Raw genomic sequence first — 25,408 nt, forward strand, 5'->3', positions numbered from 1 at the left:
ACGTCTCCCACCGCCCGCCCGTGAGGCGAGCCGGCCGGGCGGGGCCGCCCCTCCGCCCGCCAACCCGCCGCCGCCACGTCCGCCCGCCCGAGCAGGCGCACAGCCGGCCGCCGCTCCACGTCCTGTCCGTGGCACCGGGAAAATGGCACGTCGAGTGTGCTGCTCGCCTCCTGCGCCCGGCTTCGGGAAGAACGGGACAGGGAGCGCTCTGCTTGTCTACCGCGCCCGGCTTTGGGAAGAACAGGACGGGAAGCGCTCTGCTTGTCTACCGCGCCCGGCTTCGGGAAGAAAGGGACGGGGGTGCTGTGCTCGCCTCCCGTGCTCAGCGTTCGGCACCATTACCAGTCCCGTGGCCGGGTCAGCGGGTGAATAATCCCCGAGCCTCYCCGCCGGCTATTCACCACCAGGCCCACCCCGCAGCCAGGAAAGATTTCACACCGGCCTTASAGAACAAGGATGTCATGTTTAGTTTTGTCTAGAATTATTTCCAATGATTTACAGAGCAGTTTACATTAAACAATGAAAGCATAAAATTGAGAAAACAATTCAGAAAGGCACACGATACAATCAGGTTTTGTCACACAAATAACAGCGTCCATAGTACTCTGTCTYACGCTCACTTTATTACAAACATTGTAAAGAAATCAGCACTGCAGCAGGTGGTATTTCAAGCACCAAGCTAATCTCGTACTCCAATGTACTGCAGCCAGCCTGGAAGAAGCAGTCACTTCACAAGCTATGGCTGAAGCACAGGTAAGGTGTTGGTTTCAAATTTGTTGTGCTTTTGTGAAGTGAAAGGGACACARCATTCACGTAGTGTATGAGTATCATTGAACTTTGGTTCAACACTTTTTACATACACAATGTATGCCCAATGACTACATTCGAACTACTGAGGTCATTGTTAAAGCTCTTCTAATTATGTAAGGTTAACCAGGAACAGAGAAAAATACTCAACGGGGGAAGGGGGGGCAGATGAGGGAAGAAACCTGGTTCTAGTTATTTTGAATGAACGGCTGAAAGCAGCTTAGTTGGGAAAAAAAAAGTAGTAAATAAGCGAACACATAAAGCAAGCTGAAAGTGGGATCTGCAGAGAAGCCAAAACACAACAGAAGTTCCAGTGACTGGCAAGCACAAAGGCTCAGCAGTCAGGAGTCACCTCAGCCTGCAAATTGTTTTCCATTTCCTGTGCTCTGCAGGAAAGGCGAGAGGAAGCACCATCCAGCATGCAGCTGAGGCAGTGGTTTACAWCCATGGCCAAGGGTGAAAACGTGTCCCAGCACCATGTAGCTCCAAACTGCCTGTCTAMATCACAACTTATTGGCCATTTCTGTTACTTTAGTAATGCCATGARCTAATGACAATACAGAAAACTGCAAACAAGCAGCTAGCGACACAAATACCAACTCAGTAAATGTTTAGCTACAGGTGCTCAAAGCTTTTGCTAACTGGCAAATCATTGCTTTTACAAAATCTCAATCCTGAGAGGCTACATGCAGAAAACAGCTTTGTGTAAATTCTCTTTATTACAGGCAACATTAGTCCATACAATAATACACAATACTGACATACAAGTGTAATCTTTCAAAATCATCATTTAAACAGCAAAGACCAAGAAACAGAATTTTAACTACTTCATTTTCAAAAATTAATACTTTTTTCCTCCCAAGATCCTTTTTCAGTAAATTATATTGAAACATACAAATAGAGAAAAATACCCATTCAACGTATATTGCAGTTAAATGGTTATTTTGTTTAAAATCTTTAATAAGAAAATCCTTTTTAGCAACCTACATATAGATAAGTAGCAAACTTTGTTTTAAACAAATCCTCTCCATTAAAAGATCTGAAGAATTTTCATCCATCATTTTCTTAGCTCACTAACWCTCTTTTGCAATACCTTGATACCTTAAAGTTTTTCAACTGAAGGTCTGAGACTAGGGGGCTTCCTAGATATTATAACCACTCTTCCCCCTTCTATTTCCTAACTTTCTGTCCAACAGGAGGTGAGTAAGCACATAATACTTCAGATTTTTTTAATCACCACTCTGTTTCATGAGAGCATAGACAGGTCTGCTCAATCCCCCTAAATCTACCATACTTTGCGTTCAGGAGGAACAATGTATGCCAATAAAAGCAGAAAACCTGCAGCTTTTCTGTCACATGCTTTTGATTATTGTCAAATTTTCTGGTTTATGCTTCCAGTTGATAACATGTATGTGTCATCTCAGTATTAGTTTAAATCTTTAAACAAAAAACTATATTTTCCAAAGTCATTATCACTGGGAGCAATCAAGTGGTCTTTTCTTGCTTTGCTGAGTTTCATTCTTAAAACTTGTCTTCGTTCTTCCCACTCACGGAGTTCAGCATTTCCATGGGCAAATTTACAGTTGTTTCCTTCAGTGCAAGTACCAGCCATATATCTGTTAAGACAGATTTTAAACAGTGTTTTTATAGAATTATCATGATCACACTGTGTCTAAATTTTCTTTACATCATGTTTTTTAAATGACTGTGAATGAAAAGTACCTTGCTTTCTATGCTACACAATTTCTCAAGATCTCCAAGRCACTCAAAATCTTTAACTGGAAATGGAGTAACAAAGATATCTGTACCAGCAAACTGAACTTTAAAACTCCAGAATGCTGATTCCCAAGTTTTTAGCCTTCCAAAAGGATTCCAACAGTGGAAGGAATTTTCAACAGATTTACAAAACAATTTACTGCAGTTAGGTGAAACAGGCTGCACTTAAAAATGAAAGGGAGCAGCAAAACATAATCAGCGATGGGGAAAATGAACAGATCTTGGAAGTTCTCTTCCACATGTTCATAAATATTTTCTAGTAACAAACATTCGATTTTAACAAATTTGGTTGGATGCTAACAACATTTCTACTTGCTTTAAAACTCCAGTATCACTGTCCAGCTAGGTACTGTTCCTGGGCTCTAATATGCAGATGCCTAAGTARAATTGTAATAATACCAGCAATATTCACAGACCTGCAATGAATTTGCAACCCTTCATTAACATCACACAGRCATTTATTTGGTTCCACAAGTAGGCACCTTGTCACTCCCTGAGTTCTAACAGTACATGTTAAAATACTGTCAATTCCTTAATTTCTTGTTAAAAGGTGTATGCAAATTAAGAAATATTAGAAATTTTGTTTGTCCAAACTAGTAACAACCTTAATTATTTAAACATGAACCGTCATTTTTCAGCATTTTTGCCATCTTAAAAAAGACATACCTATCACAAATGCTAAAATATCCGGTTGGAAAGCGATACTGCCAGCAGTTTTGATCATCCTCAGTGTGGAAAACCTTCTCCTTATGCTTTTCAGAAGAAATGTGACCCTGCCATTGCTTCTCACTATTACAGTTCTTCCCACACATCCAACAATGGAAATCCACCTGTTTTACAAGGAATTTGAAAACAAAACATTAAGAATTCAATGCTGTAAGCACTGAACGTCGCCTAATACATTTTGAATGTTTCCTTTATATTGACCTGCAGAATATTGTTTACCTAAACAGATAGAGTTATTGAAACAATCACCTAAAGTTTATGATCTCCACTGGCTTTAGAAGAACTGATGTACAGTGTCAGATTTCGTGTAGCTAGCTATGGTCTAAAGAAGCACCAAGAAAATAAGGGAAACAACCTAAGTTACTGACTGGGAAAAAACAAAGCCCAACAAAACCCCACATGCTTGGATTTATGATTATAACTGTGATTACTTACTGTAACTTCAGCATAGTCAGTTGGCATGTGAATTTGCTTCCCATTTTCTTTGTTTGCCTGAGCAGCTGTATCATCTCCTTTTTCTGGTTTTTGAGTTTTTAGCCATATTTCATACAACTGCTCCAAGTCTTGAACTAATGAGAGCAGAAGCTAAAATAAGTAATTAGCAATTAAGGCAAGAGTTTGAGAACACTAGATAAACGACTGAGTGTGTGAGCATAATTCAGTCCCCAACTATGTAAGAAAAAAAGCAAGGAAACAAATGYAGACAGTTACACAGTTTAGAGATAAAGACCCAAGGGGAACAGGCATTTCTGGCTACTTACCAAGACCCTCTGTGCCTATCGAGGGGACAGCAAAAGGTTACAGGTTTCTGAATGGGCACCCAAAGTACAGACAATGACTGAGCTGCTGCAGTCACCTGAATCTCAACACCTGAATCTCAAAGTACTGATCTCATGTGTGCTACAGTTCTTGGTAAATTTAGTTATTGTTAAAATAAAAAGCAARCAACAAATACACAATACAGCTATTTTTATTTAAGACTCTTTTTGAATGCCCAGTCTGGGTTTATTTAAATTTAAAGAAAAGGGCACCTGCAAGTTTCTCTACAAAAGATAGTAAAAGAAACTAGATTACTAGATTAGTAACTGAAGTACAAGAGTGAAAAGCAGAACAGTAAGATTTACAATGTTAGATTTASTCTTTTACTTACTGCTGTTCTCCTTCATATAGGTCCACATCTCTCTCTCCTCAGGACTGTGAGCAAATGAGCAGTTTCCATCATACTGACATTTCTTGCCTGAAGCAATATGATTGCACAACTGCAAGATGAATTATAAAAAATCCTTAGGAATATAAAGCAGAATGGAAGCCAGTACAATTTTTAAATTCTTTCTGTCTTGAACAGTCTTTCCCCTCCCAGTCAAACATTTATATAATGTGAAAAATAAAAATGTTTATTTTACAAACAATCTCATTTAATGTAGCTAGAATAAGGAAACTGCTGGAAGCAAGTACTATGAGYTCTTWTTGCCTCCTACCACACTRCCAGACCACAGATTAAATTATTTCAGAAMTATTTACTTCCACTGACAAGTAAGGGCTTYAGCACTAACATGAGATCAGTGCTTTTTGTAGAAACACTGTGAACATCTTCCTACCAACTCCCATGGGAATTTCTGCAGAATTGATGAAACCAACCCRATTACTAGTATTTACCAGTTACTATTATCTAGTTGCTTGGCCAAAAACATTAATTTTAGGTTAACATACATCAAACTGCAGAGGCACTTGTTTCTTTGCAGGAAGAGGACGAATGGTCATCCACTTCTTACGTTCATTAGACATTACCAGCACCACACGGCGATCTTTGGTCCATCTGGAAACCACACATTCAATGAAAGAAAATACTATTAMAAAAAGCCACAATTTGTGTACAGAAACAGAACCAGGAAAGCTCAGACAGGTTGTATTTAAGTCTTSCATGATATATTTAAGGTTTAACTAAGTTCTATTAAAATTTGACCAAAACTGTTAATACAAAAAAACCCTCCAAAACCAAAAGTGGCAGCTCCCAAAGTGTTTCTCAGTACCAGTTATTAGCACACTACAAAGAGATGACTCTGTCCTACTTCAGTACATTGGGTGTTTTTTTAAGTTCTTTGTATGACACTTTGCTGAAAAGCAACGTATTTCCCAAAACAAGTTTTAAATGACTGAGAAAACAGYAGAATTTAAGTTCCTTTTATGACACTTCCCTAAAGAGCAACTTCGTTTCCCAAAAGAGGTTWGAAAAGGCTGACAAAACAGTAGAATTTTCACTGTTTGATCTTACTTACGGGTGTCTTGCCTTTGCACTACAGTATTTTTTGTTTCTGTCTGGCTCACTAACTTGACCATTTCTCCAGCACTGCCCACAAACAAACTTCATCTTCAAATTAAGCGATCCATATTTCATTTGGTTCCCAAGAATCTTAAGCCAAAAAAATAACAACAACAATAAAAGGTAYTTTGTATCTGCAAAGAAATCCATCCATAATTATGAATTACCCCTCTGGCAGGAGTTTCAACACATGCTGGGAAGCAGATATTAACACTGCCTGCCTTGTAATAGCTCAGATTGTCATTTCAAACTACATAAGTGCATTTTTTAATTGAACTTATTTCTGATTTAGGTATATGCACCCTGAAGTTGTGATATGTACARACTAAACACAAAGGAGTGCTATGTATTGAAAAGATAATTAATTGCCCTAGAGCAGCTGACTTTGACCTTGTATTTACATTYTATGTTCCACCTGGGACAGAACAGGCAAAGCAAAAAAGGAGTTGCACAGCAGAAAAGCAGGCATTTTAGTCTGAGTGAGCAGGCTGAAGAAAGCCTGCACTGGAAGAGATTATTTGGAGATCATTAAAAAGTAATTTCTGAAATAAGCTACATTATAAACACACACAAAAAGAAGTATTATTACCAGAGTCACTGGAGAATTAGATAAATGGAAAAATGAAAATACCTGTGATCCATGTGCACTAGCTTCCATGTTCTGCCAGTATTTCTTTGATTCTTGAACTATAGTATCATGTGAAATACCTGTAAAGGAAGAGCAACAGTCTTCTGAATACTTATCACTGTTGTAGCCTTACAGACATGCTCAAACTGGAATGCAACTGAAATCACAAAGCTTTCATCYGTTTTTATATTATGTAAATATTCACCCAGTCACGTGATACATTTACATCGTGGATATACATTTAAGTCCATACACACACACAAATACATACACACACACTCTTAAGAAGGTCATGAGGGCATCCAAAACAGAAATACTGTCTTTTACAAAGGAAAGAATACAAGTTTTTTAAATGATAGATTGTTCACAAAAGTTAAGGTGAATCTTTTGAGTGTTTACACATAATGTACTAGAGCTCTAACRACAATCTAATTAAAAAAGCTACACTGTATTCTGTATCATAGAAAACCTATCCAAAATGCAGCCAAGAAGCACCAAGTTGCTCCTGCTTCTTCCTGCACTGATCCCAAGTTGCTAATTTCAGAGTCAAGRAAARGAAGGAGTGGCAATACAGTGCAGRGTAAAGCRAGCATTTTACCAAACATACCTGATTCCTTTTGCATTATCCAGACCTTAAGCTCTACCAGGCTGTGAGCATAAAAGCATTTATCCTCTCGTAAGCAGCCATAATGCACCTCATGTCTGCACAGGTCAAGCTGACACCGCACTTGGAAAGGGCGGATTTTGGAATACTTCACCATAGTCTCTCGCAGAATGTGTACAAGGCACCTGTGTTRAAAAGACTCAGTGTTAGATATTCCTTAAAATAACTATCCCTCACCATAGTCTATTCAAATATCCTTTAAATACTTTTTACTTGGAATCAGGAAGTGAGAAAAGTTCCCAGAATGAGGATCATCGTTTCCAGGCTGAGTGAACAGCACTAAACAGTCCTCTTGGGATCCCTGAGTCCCTCTTTTGCAAAGCATTAYTGAATTCAATCCAACTGGATCACTGGTTTCCAAGAGGCAAAGCATATCATGTCTACTTTCAAGTATATATCCTGATCTAATTACTAACACAAGTACTTATTGGTTTGTAGTGCACCATTAAACCAAGAGGTAATGCCTTACAGTAACAGCCGAGCACTCATAGCAGCAATATTTCCTCAACAGAGGGAACCAAACCCTGTAAGATTCAMAGATGAGGGCAGACACCACTAACAGTAAATCACTGATAAAGAAATAGCTGACCTTAATTTAGTTACATTTGTCAACCTTGTTCTGTAAGTCTGCCTCGCCTACACTGCCAAAGCGTAAGTCAATCAGCAGAGAAGTCAACTAACAGGTATGGATGAAAATCAATATTAAAAACTGACTTTGCTTTTAAATTGCAAATTATAGAGATGGTATTTCAAACATACTTGTTATCTTCAAAATCGTGCATAGCAGGGTGAGAACAAGAAGATGAGTTATCTTTGTTCCTTTTGCTTATTATTCTGGGCTTGTGATCAAAACATTTCTGGAATATAAAAACAAGTAATTATATAGTATGTATTTTAGACAATTGAAAGTACACTTTACCTTAAAAAGTTTAACAAATACTTCATCTAAGTCTCTAATCTAAAGGTTGCCAGATTATTGCTGAAAATCCATTTCAAAAGTTACAAAATAGTCATGCATTAACCAAAGCATTTCCTTCCACATAATTTTATTATCTATTACCATTTTTACTGTGTTATRAGAAATAAAGCAGCACCTCACAAAGAAACATAAATAATCCATGGTATTCTTGAAGAAGTTGGGACACAGTCAGGTTGATCTTTCCAGGTCCTCCAAAAAGAGCTTCTCGACTGAAGGCTCCTTTGCGCTCCAGCGTCCACACATCGATCTCCTCTTGGCAATAKGCAAATGTGCAATGGCCTGGGTATCTGCATTCCTCTTCAGCAGCAACATCTCAAAGGATAGCATTGAATTGGACATTGCTTTTACACAGCTTTTATTGGAATTCCATCTTAAAACTTCCACTATATCCATTTAAAATATTTGTAATAAAAAAGTTTCATAGATCTGTTGTAAACGGGTCACTTAAATCTAACAAAAGCAAAACCTTATGCTGAATGATTTGCTGAAATTGTAAAACTCAAAACAGCTAATGTTCACCTGCATCAACTATCCTGTACTAATCTATGGCAATAATGCTGAGAACCCAGTCCCTCTGCTGAAAAAAGGCTGCTCATTAATCCATTAGTCATCTTGTTTATTTAGCAGAGGTTCATACAACGGAAGTCTAACAAAAATGCTTTTTATTGCTGTTTTTAACCCTGATCGTCCAACACTCAAAAGCAAAATTATTCCTGATGCAGAACAGTACAGTAGTACACTGCATGTTCTCTAMCTCGTCATTATTAATGTCTCTGCTTACAGCCTTTGAAATTATAAACAACCCAGAACTGCCTTCTCCACCTCCCATAAGCATGAATAAAAATTCACTCTATACTTCACTATGGAAAAGCTAAACTAAGTTACTTTGAGTGTAGGCATTTACATTTTACTCTCTATAACACATACCTTTACATATATGATATGGTCCCACATACTGTGTCTTTGTTGGTCTTGGACGTATTTTTTTCCATGATTTATCTTCAGAGTTTTTTATTCTGCCAATTAAAATATCCTTCTTACATTTATGTTCTAAATTGGGATGGTAAGCGTAATCCAATAATTTAGGACCTGAAACAGTCACAGAAAATTGCTTGTATTTGCATAAATTGCACCAAACATTAACATGTCCACACACAGATTGGCACAAAGCCCAAAAGCAAAGTACATAAACACACTGTATGAAATTCCTACTTGCACCAGCAGCTCTGAAGAAACAAAAGTTATTAAACATCATGTTGAGCAGAACAGAAAAAAAAACCCCAAATACTTACAAAAGGCAGTCTCAGCATGAAAAAACTCACAAGTTATTTCATATTTGGGGAGGGATGCTGTGTTACAACTTTAAGGTTACTTTGGTTCAGCAAATTGCTGCATTCTGAAATTCCAAAATAACCATTCCCGTTACACTAGTTTAAAACTTACATTGCTTCTTTGTAGTAAGACAATGCAGATTAATTCCAATGATAAGTAAATGACTCTCTTAACCTTCAACATTGATTTTATTAGGAGAGGTACTACGTTCAGAGACAAAACAACCTCATAAGTTCACACATTCCAAAGAGATAAATGCCAATCCCAGAACCCTATGATTTTGGAATCAAAAATATGGCTAGCTTCAAACTCTCTCTTTAGCATAGTACTACTGAAGGCATCAGGAAGAGCATCTGAAAATGAGCAATGCTCACTGAATTCTGCTCTTCATGAAACTAAAAAACAAGAGCATGACCCAGTTTACTCTGGACAAGAAGATGAYGGAACAGGGTAATTTCAAAAGGTAGTAAAAGCAGGAGACAAAGGCTTTGATAGAAATGGAAAGAAACAGAAGAAGTAGATGCAYTGACACAAAAAGTGAAGCTAGGAACATGCTAAGTACTCTCACCAATATTTTATAGCTCCTGCTTTAGCAGAACATATTCTMTGGTTTTTCAGACTTCACTAAGTGGATTTTTCTTGTAAAAATAATTTTAAACTAGTACAGAAGTTCTTAAGGGTACAGTAGTCATCCCCTAAATGTCTCAATACAATTCTTTATTAGTATATCAATACCAATGATACCTGTAGCTTTCAACACAATGCTTATTTTTAAGATTAGTTTTAATAGAAGCTATTGCCTTTAGAAGATGGCTCTGTTTAACAGCAACAGCTYAGGCCTAAAAGATTAGTTATATTAAAGACCAATACTGGTTAAGCTCTTTTAAGTCAATACAGTGAAGTTAATTATTACTCAGGTTTGGAAGCCTTGTGATTATGATTTAGAATTAGTTTGAAAGAACAATAAAACAGATGGGATGTGAAGGTTACCAGGTACTTTGAACTGCAGTTCAATTCCCCATGGCCAATCAGAGAGAGTATTGCAAGTTTTATTTAGTCTTGAGCAAAGGTGTCATTCTTCASAGTACCCTGGGGTTTGAGAGGAAAGCGGATAGAGAATGTGAATGACCTCACAAACAGGGAAAGCAWGTGGTGATTTGTGCTGGGTTTAGGAATCAAGAATCTATCAGGACAAGAAATACAGACAAGAAAGAAGATAAAATAGCAGTTGAAATATTCCACCAATCATAAGATCGTGCTACATCTGCAAAGAACAAGGCAGGATTAACATGCTTTAGAAGTCAACAATGTTAAATTATGAAGATTTTAAATGTATGCTTTTTAATAAAAAAAATAAAAATCGACCTAATCAAGTCCAATAGCCCCTTACCTTTTTTGACAAAACATAACTGGCAGGCCTGTCTTAGCTCATGTGTGCCTTCCAGTGGGTTCCTCCCCGCCAGTGCTGGAGATACAGGTATATTAGCAGTTGTACTGCTAAAAACATTGGAAAAGTCATTTCTAGTTTGGCCTGCAATTCCCATGTAATTTTCGGACCCAAACAAACTACTAGGACCATTTATCTGTTGAAAGAAAGTATATTTTAATTAAMACATATAATTTATCTTCAATGAAAATTTAACCTACTGAAATTTTTCTTCAAAGCCATAATATGAACTTAAAACACATCTGAGAAGGGACACAGAGATATCACAAAGGCCATATACACAGCACAAACTAAGCATAAAACAAGAGCCAACGAGAACAGAACAGCAGCCTCTTTCAGGCTAATTATTACTCTCTTCTGGCTCCTAAGGATGCCACCCTTCATGGCACCCTTCCCCACATACCAATGCCAGCAGCATGACTGAAAATTACAGCATGCCTGCAAAACAGAGACCAGACTGATTCTCAGACACAAGGTGGCATCTGCTCTGTTCCTCTACTAGGACSGTTCTCCAGGATTCCTAGTATTTGGAACTCAGATCGTAAGGGATTTTAGATTGGTTGTTTTACAACGCAACAGTATTTTACAGCATGTTCCTCACAATGGAAAAATGGTTGTGACAGTAGTCAAAATTTGGATACATATATATCCATAAATCTATATCTATATCTATAAATTTTATATATCTATATCTATATCTATCCATATCTATAAATTTTTTCTTGTGTTACTATTCATTTCAGTTCCCCTACAAGCGTTTTCCAAGCCAAAGCCCACTTTTAATGGCAGAAGTTCTATTTTTTTAAAAAAATAGAAATTTCAGCTGTAAAAATTCAGATCTATGTAAAGCCTCCAAGGTATTAACATTCGAACTAATGTGAACAAAAACATGAAAAATACGTACAAACAATGGGGAATTATTGCTGTTAAGTGTTGGTGTTCCATCTCTAGAAGCTGAACTTGAGATGTCTAAAGGAATAAAAAGATGTTTTAATTATGAGTTCCCCAGAACATCCCATGCAAAAAAAAAAAATTATCATTTTTGAGAAATATCAGAGGTTTGTCATTTTGACAAACACCAAAGTTTGTTTGTTTGCTACAGTAAGTTCTTTTTTAACTAYGTAAAAGCTCCTTGTAAACATCTGGGCTGAGATGTTATTAAGCAATCATCTTAAAATAACCACCTGATTAGCACCAGCAGTAGCTTCACAGGCAGATAGCAACATGAAGATACTTGTGCAGTACAAAAAGGATAGAAGATAAGCAATATCTGACTATRAAAAAATTAGTAGCTGGAGGAGGGGTAAGAGGATTCTTCAGTTTTTGATTTTATTTTGTAAATTTGGCTTTGTTCTGAAGACAGCATGGCCCTGTAACACTGGTAATTAAAGACAAAACTCTATTTTATCTTTTGTAGTTTGTTATTTRTATCTTGTTATTTCACGTACCTGATTTCACTACATAATTATAGTCTGTGTAGTGTGAATCATGGCATTAGATGAATTACCATGTAATACTGGTATCTTTTCAGAGTGCACAGTTACATTACCCTTTTAGAATTCTTGTTTATTACCAAATCATGGCAAATGGTTTAAGCTGTATGAGCAAGTTTGTTTAAAGAAGAAGTTTGATCGAATACTGTTTATTCTTTAAACTTATTCACCTGAAACAAATAAATATACATAATAGGTACAGAAAAACTACACAGACCCCAAGGAAATAAAAGGCTTATTAAAAGGTGAATTGTGAATTCCTGTATACAACCAACACTCAAATACTACTAGCACAGATCAAATGTTATGTGTTAAATTTACTGAATAGCTGTAAAAATTAATTTATTAAAAAGAGAAGCCACTTGGCTCATGCACAACTCTCAGTCATAAAAGGTTAAATATTAAGACTAATTTCTTACCTCTTTTTGGGTCACTGATTGAAAAGGTGCTTAATGGTGAACAAAAATTTTCCAGCGAAGAAGCCAAAGGCTGTGAAAAGATTTCTGAAAGAGAAGCTGAAGGAACAAATCCTGCAGTAACTGGCAGTGTCCCCAGCAAAGAGGCAGAGAAAGGTACACTAGGAGCCACACTTCCTGCAGGAATAGGTCCTCTGGCTCCTGTAGTTTGCTGGAAAAAAAGAGAATTTAAAGAACATTCACACCAAGCAAGAAAGGCCTCAAGAACACAATCTGCTGCAGAGTTTCTTTTAGTAAAGTTTCTGCAAAGTTTTTATAAACCTACTGAAAACTATCAATAAAAGGTACAGTCCTGCACAGAGCTACAGTTACCAAAGCTTAAACAACACCCCACCTGCAAGGTGTTATTCATTGATCCAACACTTTAAAGGTTCAGTTACCAAACACTAAGTAAGTAACAGGTTTGGATTTTTTTATCAATTGGATCATGGCTGAATTTCATCATCAAATTATGTTAAAAAACATAGACAGCAAAGACGAGCAGGAAGTGTCAGGTATCAACCATATTTGGTTCTAAATAAAGAGAATATAATTCAAACTGTAGTACAGCAAATGGCTAAGAGTTAGCTTTGAAGTAACTCCTCAGATCTGATCAAATGATAACATTTTTCTGCAAAGGCCAGGTCACATTCTTTCCTCCCATGAAAAATAACATATCCTTCTGGACACTTCTGTTAAGGACATACCAAGTGGGGGAGGTTCCCCTCCCTCCTTGCTGCCATCCCAAGAAGCTCCCTCCTTGTCTGGCCAATTCTCCATTCCCCAGGTTACCAGTCTGCAGTTCACTCAGGCCAGCTGTTCAACTCACTCAGTTCTACACCCCACCAGAATGCAGTCTTTCTTGGAAGACTGCATTTCCTCCTGCCTTTCACTATGGCAAACTTCCTAGGATCTCTTCAATATAATTATTTTCTCCATTTCTGACATACTTTCTAAAACGCTAAGTGCATGTAATGGAAAAGCAGAAGCCCAAGCATTTTTTATTTAARTATTTATAACAGTATCCAGAGCTCAATGAGGAATTAAAATCACAACTAATCGAAGAACTGAATATGCTAAAGCCTCACTGAACGCTGCAATACTAACGTAATACAAAATAAATAATCCAAAAGACTGGCAAGGCCACAGCAGGGAGTCAGGAACCTCGGTAATAAGTTCAGACATCTCTGCTCATCAATCAGAGCTCTCATTTTCACTAACAACTGAGGAACGCTGGAGGCTTCACAGTCTTTTCTAGATCTGGAATAATGGTGGAAGTAGGCTTCATATAACTAAATTTCTCTAATATCTCTTCTAAAAATATAAACAGTCAGGCTCACGATGGATTMTTTTCTGTTCAGCCAGGTGCTGGACCTGGATAAAGCTCTGATTGCAGGGGTATCAGTGAGCACCCTAGCCAAAGTATCTCCTGCAAAGCTTCATGCTTGTGTTCAACTATAGCTCCTACAGCCACAGGGTGAGCATTCCAACACTCTCTTCAGGTTCTAAGAGGGTTTATGTACACAAAAAACCCCACACTAGCCGAAACTTCAAACATCCAATTCACTTTCCACARTGCTTCCTGTAAGTAGTACTGGCAGCAGCATAACAGCATTTCTGCAGTAGTAGCAGTCTTGCTATCTTTACAGCCACATTTACAAGAATCTGCACCTCAAAAAAMTATGAGCCTGACTATGTACAAATACAGCTCAGTGTAACTAGGGAAGGTACCACACACTTCACCACTAGCCCACTTGATAAAAATCCGAGATCCCACTCATAAAGAGACTTTTGAGAAAGGAAACAAAGWAGTCTTACCATTACACTTTCATCTGGATCAGGCACAGAATCAAGTAACTCATCAAGTTCTTCACCAATAATTATATCTCCGTCTCCACAATCTAAACATGCTTCTGGCATAGAGAAAGGAACATTCCCTCCATTTGCCAACACTGCAGAAGGYAAAGGAACCTTTTCCATCTGAAGAGGCATGACAGCAGGTAAAGATGGTACAGGTACTGGTGACACTTTAGACACTTCAGAAACAAAGTTTGATGAAGRAGCAGCAGAAACCATCTCTTGTTTCTGGTCAGATAAATCTGAAAGAGGTAAGATGGGAATGACTGGAGCCTTTGTTCAGAGATGTGAGAAGTTTTTGCATAACTTTTACCCTGACAATGTGGAGGGTGAGGGAGTRAAGAAATGTGAAGAATGTGTAAGCAAAACCACATGAAATGTTCTCAGCTTCCAAAGGATGTGTACCTTTAGCTGAGTGTTTATTTATTACTCAAGCTAAAACAGATAGAAAAGTTGCAGACCTGATACTTTACTAAATCTTTGSCATATTCACTCCTCCCTMTTTTTCCAAGTTAAAGAGAACAGTACAGAGATGATCAATAGAGGAGCAATTACAATCATAACAAATTGARGAGACCAAAAGGAGATTTGCTCAGTCATTTCATTATGCAGTTTTAAAGATAAACAGATCAGACTTTTTACCACAGTACTTGCAAATGACAAGATGAATTTTCTTCCAAATTTTCCTAACAAATACAACGAGATCTGTATAGAATATCTAGCTCCCTAGCAGTAGTGATGTAACACAAGACTCACCTAACTCAATATCTTCTACAGAAGAATTCTGTAAATGAGAAAAAAAAATACTTCTCAGCACTTTCCACCAGAGTCATTAAAAGTTTTCAATTACATATTTACAAAGAATGTAAGACCTTTCAAATTTAGATTTTATAAAATCTAAAATTTATGAAGTCTAAGGTAATTTAAAGGTCAAATAAATTTTKAGATAAAGCACCCACCTGCAGACTGAAATCCACTCATAGTATCACTAAAATTTGCAACCAGACAACAAAAGTGATTGATACCTCAGGGAATAAAGGAGTCTAAATGGTATCTTAAATGAGCTGTTCTATATGCCCTCATTCATTTACAGCTAAATTGTCTATAATCCTGTGAAAGAAGTCTGTAAGATGAACTCCACTACTGCTATTCAGACACATTAAAAAGAGCAAGATAGATGCAAGTTTAGCTGCTAATGAAGACCAAATTTGGACAAACAAATATAGTAAAAGGGGTTTTATCCCYGCACCCTTCATTTTGATAACTGCCACCTAAATAAAACAAAAAATAAACCCATTAACTTTGCTCTTGCCTTAGGACATGAAAAATAAATATAGGCACTGCACTGGATTTAATGTTTTAGTTAACATTTATTCTACAAAGATAACCTGAATGATAATCTTATGTCCTAGTCTGCCACAAGTACACAGCAAAAGTGAACAGAAAGATCAGTAGCACCCTAAAATCCCAAGTAACAGCTTCTAACATAAAATGTCARTTGCACCATTTTCCCTTTATCATCATGAAATTATGAAACAATTATTCCCTGTAGTTTACAGTCAGCTTGCATTCAGAACATGTAAAACCTTACCTGAGTTGATACATCACTAGAAACTGAATTTGAGGAGGGTGGCTGCAAAGGAAAGACACTTTCATTAAATACAAAGCTGGTATCAAGAGAGGGAAATCTTAATGTAAAATGTTAAAATAAAATCTTACCTTTGCTCTTACATATGCTTTCCTTATTTTTAACCCTAGTTTTTGAGCTAGTTCTTGAGTAAGCTTAATCACACTTTCATCCTAAAAGATACAAATAAAATTTCATCATTTCCATGTACTGTCATCAAGCACAGATCTGTTTATATCTCAGTATGCATTCTGCAAGATCCCTATACGCAGGATGCCTCATAMTCAGCTTTAKTCTTTCACAAACACAGGAGTAAAACCTAAATCTGAAAAACAAAGCCACCCTCAAGCAAAAACAATGTCGACAGAAAATGGACTGTATCCTTCTTCTCCATTTAACAGGATGTAAAATAATGTAAAGCCTTTCCATAACCAGAGAAATCTACAGAAGTTTTTTATTGGTTGGGTGAGTTTTTTGTTTGTTTGTTTGTTTGTTTTTGTGGATGGGGATGGGGGCTTATTTTGACATTTTGTTTTTCCACAACTTGAGGGCCACACTCCTGTTTACCATATGAGCTAATACTGACCCTGACAAATATTTAATGAGAAATCTGCATTTTGGGAGGAATTGCATCATAMAACTACAAACACTGAATTTAAAAASTCRTCATATTTCCYTCTGTCYTACAGCTGTAAYAACTACCCATTTAAAATATTTTAAGGTTTAGTATTCAGATCATGCCCTACAGCTAGGAAAAGCTATTTATAAAACTTATATAAAGGCCTATCAACTTTAAGCAAAAACATTCAGATCTGGAGGTGCAAAGTGAGGATCCAAAGTCCAAAGTTACACATTTAGATAAACTGTTTTGGAAACACAACTGAAACCTTCTGTCTATCAAGAAGCAAACCTACGCCCAACACTTTGGTCACCTCACTGCACTTTTGATGCAGGAAGGTGAAAAAGCAGCAAGTCAGTATTTTGTCCTGTGATCAATCTATTTGGAGCACAGCATGTAAAGATTCCATCAGCATTTAAGTTCAAATCAGGAATRCAGTTCTGAGGTGAAATCTCTGATTCATCCTCACTCACAGCATTTGAGTTTGCATTATGAAGGGTCTCAGAGAACCAATTTGKTTTTGGATGTAACTAAAGCCCTGCAGGAACGGACATGATGCAATCCAGCTCTTAAAAAAAACAGACAAATAAAAGAAAACATTACAACCCAACCACACAAACAATTAYGGAAACCAGATCCTCAGGAGCAGCATTTCAGTCTGCAGATCATCTCCTACTACACCAYACCCTGCCTGCTCACACAGAGCCCAGAATCAGAGGGGCACAGCAAGTGATTCACATGGAGGACAGTGCACTGGTAAGAATGTTACTGAACACTTGGAAAATACAGTTAGCAAAAGAACAAATGTGCATTATAATTATGGTGGGGTTCTCTACATATCAYAGCGAATTTTAAACAATTAGTTCAGTGGTTCTAATGCTTATTGCAAACATTCATGGCACTTGATCCCTGCTGCATTTCTTCTGCTGGGTGTTAACATGACAAACTGAGCTTGGGGACTGTAATCTCTGCCATCAGTCTGCACTTCCACAAGTAAAAATAATGCTCAGAGAAATAAGAAGTATTTTATTCCATTAAAAAGCCCTAAATAGGAAGAAAYAACCTTGGTCTTGATATAAGTTTATGTTTCAAAACTTCAATCACCAACATACAATTTACCCACCTGTGGCACAGCTAGAGAACATTTTGCTACAGCATCATAAGCCTTCTTATACCTTCCCAGCTCATTCAAAGCTTTTGCTTTCCGATAGAGAGCTCTGAAATTGTTTTCATTCAATCTCAGTGCTATCTCACAGTCTTCTAGAACTTTTTCATGCAATCCCTAGGAGGAGAAGATATAAAAAAGACACTAATCAGAACCATTATCATGGAAAGAGTGAATGTGAACTGTGTTAGGCAAAGGTATTGAAACMCTTTCAAACATTCACCAAGGCCACTGTACACTGCACTTATGAGTTTTGCTAAGTCACCAAATCAGGCAACTGAAAACAAGCAGGCCCATCATTATGTAAAATCCAGTAACAGTTACAAAGAAAATTTAGCTTTTTCACAAGAGCCATCTTGTTCCACAGAGAAAGAAGCCAACTGAGTGAAGTCAGCAGTGTAAGTGGATAAAAATACTGTTCCATCAAATTCCAAGCCCAGTATGTCTCTTTTATGTTAATTCTAGTATTAGTAACTAAAAATACTTTGATTATACTTGTAAAAAAGATTGTAAAGAATGTGCCAAAGTGATGATTTGAAACATGTCAATCCTCAAACCACCATCAAGAGCTTTTCACTCACTAGACTTTGTGTCTTCATACCTTGTTTGCATCCTGTTCTGCAGAAATCCTAGTTAAAAAGGAAGCTTACCATATTTGAAAAACACGCGATCCTGTTCACATGCAGCTTCTCTAAAACRTCATCAGAAACATGGATTTCTTCAGAATTAGCATAATCAGCTATGTTTATAGCTTCTGTATAATGACTCAGTGATCCTCTCCAATCACCTTCTCGATATACATCATTTCCTTCATGAAAAAGATTTCTAACAAGATCTCGTATAAATAACTGGAACAAAGAACAGAAAAACTCATCAACAGCAGTTTCTTCTTTRTCTTCCCTATTTCCAAACAAAATTTTTAATAGAAAATTTATACTTGCAACTTCATGGAATTAAGAGTGAAATGCAAAACTTTTGCCTACTTAGTGTCTTTCTTCTGACATTTTTCCAAGACAATCTCAAAGCTGTATATACATGTTCCATATATTCTTTCAGCAAGCAGCAGCCATAGCAACTGGCAAAGCAGAACACAAAAGCTGCTTTGCAAAAATGGTTCACATCAAAATGTGAACGACTGCATTTTTATCTAATATGTTCTCAAATCCAATGAAATCACCTASCACTGGAAAAAGAACTAAAGATGAGTCCGAAAATACAAGCCAAAATTATGCAAAATCATAACACATACAGAAACAAAATACATTCTGTAGGTTTACGTGACTGAAGTCCTTTTATCTTACTTTTTCTGTGCTACTATTGAACTTCACTCAGAATAGCACATTGTTTTATTCAATTAATGCCCCAAATTTATCGCCAACACCAGCAGAGAAAGACTTCATCTGAACTGCTGTATGAGCGTATTCAGGACACCCAAATGTCTGAATACCTGTATCATAATSTTAGCAGCTGTCCAGTTCCAATATTGAGACTTTTTAAATTACCACTCATACCATATCATTACCTAAATGATGACTAAAACCAAGAGTAACTATAATAACATAGGTCCATGTTAAAAAACCCCTCTGGAAATTAAAAAGTAATTTCATTACCTCATATTGCTCTTGYGTCCCTGGATAGGGCAAAGTAGATCTAGAAAAAAAATGACAAACTTCACTTATTATACATTTTGTTTAAAAGGGAMTCACACTGAGGAATGCTGGTTCTCAGCAAAAGCAGCCTTGCTTCCTGCAAAAGGCAAATCTCTGATGTTTGCCCATAGCCTGCACTGWACAAGGAAGAGTTCTGTAGATGAGTTTTGATTTTAAAATTGTGCTTTCTTATTWCTAATGACTCATCTTCTTTTAAAGTTACACAGTCTGAACTCTACTGTTCAAAATGTATTAAGGTTTTCAATGCTTTGAGAGTTTTCTATTTCAATGCTGTTTGTTTAAAAGCAATTTCCTTCCTCTCCTGCACTGTGCAGAACCATATCATAGATGTGGAGAACTGCAATCTTCTTGTAAGTACTATAAAATGACAAATGATCTGTCAAAAAAACAYATCAATTTTAATTAAGTCATACCAACTACAGGAATCTTAAGAGTTCTTTTGTATGACATGGAACAGTGATTTTCTCTAGCACAGAAAAGACGTATTTCCAGGAAGAAGAACAGGAGTCCTTTTCCATACAGATTAAGTGAGATTCTGTACTTAAATAATTTTTAAATGGTATGGGGGGTGGGTTTTTTTTTTTCTTTGTTTTGTTTTTCTCTTTTTTTTTGGTTGTTTTTGTGATGATAATGGGTTTTTGTTAGGTTGGTTGGGGTTTTGTTTTGTTTGGTTTTGTTTTCAAAGAATGCCTTATAGGAGCAGTGGACTACTATGAAATTTCAAAATTATTTTAAGACAGCCAGGATTCAAAAGAATTCAAAAGAATTTGGGCATTGGCCCAAATGAAAATACTCAGATGATTTCTCGATAGTTGAACTTTTAGCTCCAGAAAGTTCAAAAAGGTAGTGGCAAGCAAACCCATCCCTTCAGTAGCATCCCTCCAGTACCAGTACCTGGTCTTAGCTGTAGCTATTCTTAAGGTGGATTTTCAGGCAAGCAGCATTTTCTACCCACAAAAAAAATAGATTAAATGCTGATTTTTTTTCGAAGGCAGAAAAGGAATAACCTCTCACMTTCAATTTATTCTCTTTAGGAAAAAAAGAGTGCTGTCTTTTCTTTAAAGCTGCTCCCTATTTAGCATGTTAGTACTACCAAATATTCTGAGGAGAAATGCAAAAGGACCTTCCCAGAGCTATCCATCTCATAAAAATATATATAAATATACATGTGAATGAGCATACAAGAATAAAAACCACAAAATCATACTCTATAAACTGGAGTCCTTTCTTAATGTCCTGTTGTCTAGTGCTTCTCTCTTCMGACACATTGGACATGTTATCCTGAACATCCACTTTTCGGATATGCCACTCCTCAAAAAGGAAGAGAGATAAATGGCTGTTATAATGCGTATCAGAGTGCATTTGGACCAGAAGGATCCACTCTCACATCAACACCAAGTCCATTGTACAAAGGTGGTTCTGCACCAGAGACCACTCCTGACACAACTGGAGTGCCCACAGTGACAGAAGATGCCCCAGGTCACAACCAGCACCCCCTCTGTCAGCGTCCAGTTACACAGCATTTCTGTAGAAAACTTTTTTTTCCAATTTCTAGTGTATCTTTGGTTTCCACTTACTCCCTCAGACAATGCAGAGTCCTGTCAGTGTAATTACACCAAGCTACAAGCCCAGCTTTTCACGCATTACTGCTAAACTGAGCTGAAGATCCACACTGTCCTGTTTTAAGAGCYTTACACTTATTTGCTTGTTGAAGCAGAAATAAACTCAAGATCCTGGTATATTTATTAATAAAACCCAAACAGATGAAAAAGCTACCATGAAATCCCAAAGCATCTCCTCACCCCCAAGCACTAAGGTGTAATTAGAAGCAAACACAATTGCTTTATTAATATCTACCAACCGGCCAAAGTGAAAACTTTGGACACTTTACCAATAGCAAAGACTACCTACTTCACTTGAAAAACTGTATTACGTCAATCATCAGCTTGACATTTCAATTTAATTTGTCTCAATCAGTGACTTTTTTCTTTAATTCACTGAATATACAATATTCAAGCTAAAATKATCTGTATAACCGTAAATATAAGGCTATTTGAAACATGCTATCACAACTGTACATGGTTATGCCCAAGTGATGTAAGAATACAACTTATATTTGCAATAAAAGATAAATAGGCCAAAGTTTTATTCTGAAAATACTCATGTTCCAAAAAAGGCTTTTAGCTAGAGGAAATTGAAGTGAAGGAAATTACTTTTTGTAGGAATTCACAGTTTAAAAAAATTGAACTACACGCAGTACATTTCTGATAGTTTCAAAACTAAGTCAAAAAAAGCCAGTATTTTGTGCCAGGCTGCCATGTCACATCACTTGCAAAGAATGAGAACAAAGTAAAATGAAAAACAAACTAACCCCCAGCAAACTCCACAGAAACCCAGCTGAGGACAGAAAACAGGCTGTAGGAGATGCCCTGCTTTCTCTGAATGATTTGAAATAAGGAAACRAACTGAAGACTTTTCAGCTCTGATAATGTTTAAAAACCTTTTCAAAACCCCTTAAATGAATTTAAATGTCTAGACTGCTTCAAGTCATTACCAGTTAGTCCTATAGTAACACATTACTAAAATGAGCACAAAAAAATGAGAAATTTTCTTAAGCTCACTAAACAAATTATTGGAAGCATTCCAAGGTCCCCATTTCACCTCACTTCCCACTGTGACCTCTAGTAAGAGCAAGCTTCATAAAAACCAKGAAAATAAAACTCAGGCTTTAGATAAATATCATGGACAGCTGTGATAGTTCACCAACACRAATTTCTCAGATACTGCTTGCTTGGATATAAAAATAACCCTCAGTAATCTACTCTCCAGAGAGGAACAAACTGTTTTTCATGTCATTTTATGCATCACCTTTTCTTCCCTAAGYTAATGATATACACTGTGCTTCTGGCATCTATATTAAAGGATTATTTTATTATATGATAAAGGTTTTAATAAATAACAGCATATCTATGAAGAAATCAAAATATAAACTCCTAAAGGACATTTTATTTGGCATCATGGATTAGATTTCAGAATTCAAACAAAGTCTTGTAAGAATAAGGAATTCTCACATTAACTAAAGAAAGCAGGAATATTAGCACACGCTTTCCCACAGAAGTAAGCTTTGAAAAACAYATTTTAGTCCTGTGAATTAACAACTGACAATGTAATACCCTGCCACACAAGAGTCTTGMATATGCCATKATCTGGGCAAATATTAAAATCAGSTTTACAAATTTTAAGAAATTYCAGTATTCCACCCCAACTTGCAAAGAGATGAAGAAAAGTCCAACACAGTAATACCTGCATTTATTTATAACCTCTAACATAAACATTTAAGAATGATATATTGAACTTGTGCAGTTCAACACATCAGTGTGCACTTGCTATACTGAAGGATGTGCAGACCCAGTTTCTCCACAACAATAAAGTTAATGGAAATTGCACAAACTAGCATCACATATATACTTATAGCTAGCAAGTGATGAACATATGTGAGTGCTGAAATTTATTATTCCAAGCAGTCTTCTATTTTTTTCCTACTCATTTGCATCCACAAGATATTCAGGCAAAAATTATCTTTCCTTAAAATACTATGACAATCAAATTGCCCCAGTATTTGATGGTTTAGCAGAGAATTTTAAATTGCTGTGGATGGCACCTGTAACAGTATCTCTTCCACCCAAATTTTCCTCAGATCCTCTGGAGCAGTAAGAAATACATTAGACCCTGTTCTATCCAAGACAAATGACAACCATGTCTTGCCTTTTAATGTCATACATCCACTTTCCAAKATAAAACCCCCACCTAACGACAGCTTTTCTCCTCCATTTGCAGAGACAGAATTGAAAGAAAAATAAACTTAGGTACGTCATACATTTACACAGTCTAAATGCTGTTGTGTTGCTTGAAATATCACAAGAAAAGCAAAGCCTGTACTGTTGTTTTATTCTTTGTGCAATTCACCGAGATAAACAAGCTAAAGAAAAGAAAAAAATAGTATGTAGGTTGAAAAAAAAAAGCAGATTAATGTATCACAAATTAACATCACAGACAGAACTGAGTGTTGCATTAAATGCAGTATATCTRCAACTGCTGCTACGAGACCAATACAAGCTCAATTTACTAAATGYTGTAAAGATAAAAAAAGCTGCCTAAACACAAACACAAACATTTTAAAGACCCATTTATCCTGTTATATCATTACCACAGGCTTTAACTCATCCTGTTTCCCAGAAGCAGAAGCCAAATGACAGAAAGTAAACTGCCAGGAGCCAGTGACATCTTTTCTGACAGATGCTGGKCCACTTGTACAAACAGGAGCTACAAAGGACAACAGGTTTGTGCCAGTGCAGGCAGACAGGAACATCTCTGCTTCTCTCATAYACAGCCACTTATGCCTCTTACTGGTTATTTGCTCTTCTTCCAGCATATGGCGAGAGAGTTCTTTTCTTTTCTGTATTTTGGCATTGCTGAGGCATTCAAGATTCATTTTAAAGGGTATTCCCAATACCTAGCATTGGGTGTGTCATACTCAGGCACAAGGGTTTTGAATACAATTGCTAGACTATCTCTGCAAAGCAAATTTCTGGAACAGAAGCGAATAAATTCATACAGAATGCAGAGAATCAAGTTTTTCTGTAGAAGGAATACAGGCCTTGGCTATTGTGAAAAGTAAGGTCACGTGATGCAAAACTTAGGAGAATTGAGCCTTTCCATTTCTAAGATAAAGAAAGGACCAGAGAGCCACTGTCTCAATTTCCCATGCACACAAGTTCCCCCAGTTGAAAATTCAGTCCCAAAGGACTGGGAACTGGGCAGGACCAATCCTTTCTCCTATTGCACAGAGTTTGCACACTGCTTACYTAGAGATGAATGGAGAATACTGTAAAAATGTGTAACATCATTTGGGGACCAGAGCCACCCCCCTGGGAATTAATAACCTTCAGCTGACCAAATAATTCTGTTATTGTTTGTTACAGATATTCATGGCTCTGGCTATTACAAATACATCAAGTGAGCATTCTCTCCACCTTCAGGCCTAAATTCTGAAAACAACTGGAATTCATTGGTCCTTGGTGCACTTCCCTCACCACAGAGCTGAAACCTAAAGGCAAGTACAGCATATAGCAATGTTCTTTCAAATTACAGGAGCASATCTTCTTGCCATGTATCACCGAGTTCACTATTAACGCAATTACTGTGTTCCAGAAATCTCAAATTAGATCTCTGTACAGTACAAAGCACATCAAAAATTTTATCAATATTGCGGTAGATAGATCTCTACCAGCCTCGGTGGTTCAGCTGAATTACTGAGTAAAATCACACCAGGAGAAGACCCCTTCTGTATTTTAGCATCAGCCTTCTCCCCCTCAACTCAGCCAGGCATGAACCCATCATCTACATCATTAAATGTCAAAACTTTGGTAAGAAGCTGTGAAACCAGCAGCCTGTGTATAAAACACCACTACAAATAGCTCAGCAATGTTTCTATACAGGAAAACTGCACTCCAGAGAAGTTACACCCTAGAACAAAGCGAATCCTGCTAAGAGACGAGCAAGACTCAGACAGAACAGCAGAAATGAATAGATAACTAATAGGCAGGCAGGATAAATCTCTTTCACCTACAAAAGCAAAAGCCTATCTCTGCTGCTCCCTCCTGCACCACTACCAGCAGCAATAAGCATAACACATTCAGGCATTTGGATCTAAAAGCTATACACGTGTAATTCCCACCCTAGGGGCACAAGAAAGCTGAAAGACTCGACAGAGCCAAGTGAACAGTGGCACTCGTGCACCTACACCCAAACTGCTTTCTCGAGAGATGCCACTGACACAAACA

General features: G+C 37.1%; 1 protein-coding gene across 3 annotated transcripts in view; it reads right to left on the bottom strand.

Annotated features, from left to right (window-relative positions):
• Nucleotides 1-434: 434 nt before the first annotated feature.
• ZC3H7A (zinc finger CCCH-type containing 7A) overlaps nt 435-25,408 on the bottom strand; it is a 27,084-nt gene continuing 2,110 nt past the window's right edge. For 2 of the 3 annotated variants that reach the window (XM_057367292.1, XM_057367291.1), the window contains exons 2-23: nt 20,773-20,876; nt 19,506-19,545; nt 18,546-18,743; nt 17,854-18,012; nt 16,204-16,284; nt 16,076-16,117; nt 15,241-15,268; nt 14,446-14,726; nt 12,592-12,799; nt 11,584-11,648; nt 10,623-10,815; nt 8,828-8,989; nt 8,016-8,212; nt 7,681-7,778; nt 6,865-7,046; nt 6,261-6,337; nt 5,586-5,719; nt 5,020-5,125; nt 4,460-4,568; nt 3,745-3,878; nt 3,250-3,413; nt 435-2,423 (exon numbers count right to left, since the gene is read on the bottom strand). In XM_057367292.1, the coding sequence (XP_057223275.1) occupies nt 2,234-2,423; nt 3,250-3,413; nt 3,745-3,878; nt 4,460-4,568; nt 5,020-5,125; nt 5,586-5,719; nt 6,261-6,337; nt 6,865-7,046; nt 7,681-7,778; nt 8,016-8,212; nt 8,828-8,989; nt 10,623-10,815; nt 11,584-11,648; nt 12,592-12,799; nt 14,446-14,726; nt 15,241-15,268; nt 16,076-16,117; nt 16,204-16,284; nt 17,854-18,012; nt 18,546-18,743; nt 19,506-19,545; nt 20,773-20,840 (2,916 nt within the window). In that variant the 5' untranslated portion in view covers nt 20,841-20,876 and the 3' untranslated portion in view covers nt 435-2,233. The remainder of the gene's footprint in view (nt 2,424-3,249; nt 3,414-3,744; nt 3,879-4,459; nt 4,569-5,019; nt 5,126-5,585; nt 5,720-6,260; nt 6,338-6,864; nt 7,047-7,680; nt 7,779-8,015; nt 8,213-8,827; nt 8,990-10,622; nt 10,816-11,583; nt 11,649-12,591; nt 12,800-14,445; nt 14,727-15,240; nt 15,269-16,075; nt 16,118-16,203; nt 16,285-17,853; nt 18,013-18,545; nt 18,744-19,505; nt 19,546-20,772; nt 20,877-25,408) is intronic. The other variant, XM_057367290.1, reaches the window with a different exon arrangement.

The sequence above is a fragment of the Malurus melanocephalus genome, unplaced genomic scaffold (assembly GCF_030028575.1).
Source record: "Malurus melanocephalus ecotype Western Australia unplaced genomic scaffold, MMel_1.1 scaffold_77, whole genome shotgun sequence".
Classification (NCBI taxonomy): domain Eukaryota; kingdom Metazoa; phylum Chordata; class Aves; order Passeriformes; family Maluridae; genus Malurus; species Malurus melanocephalus.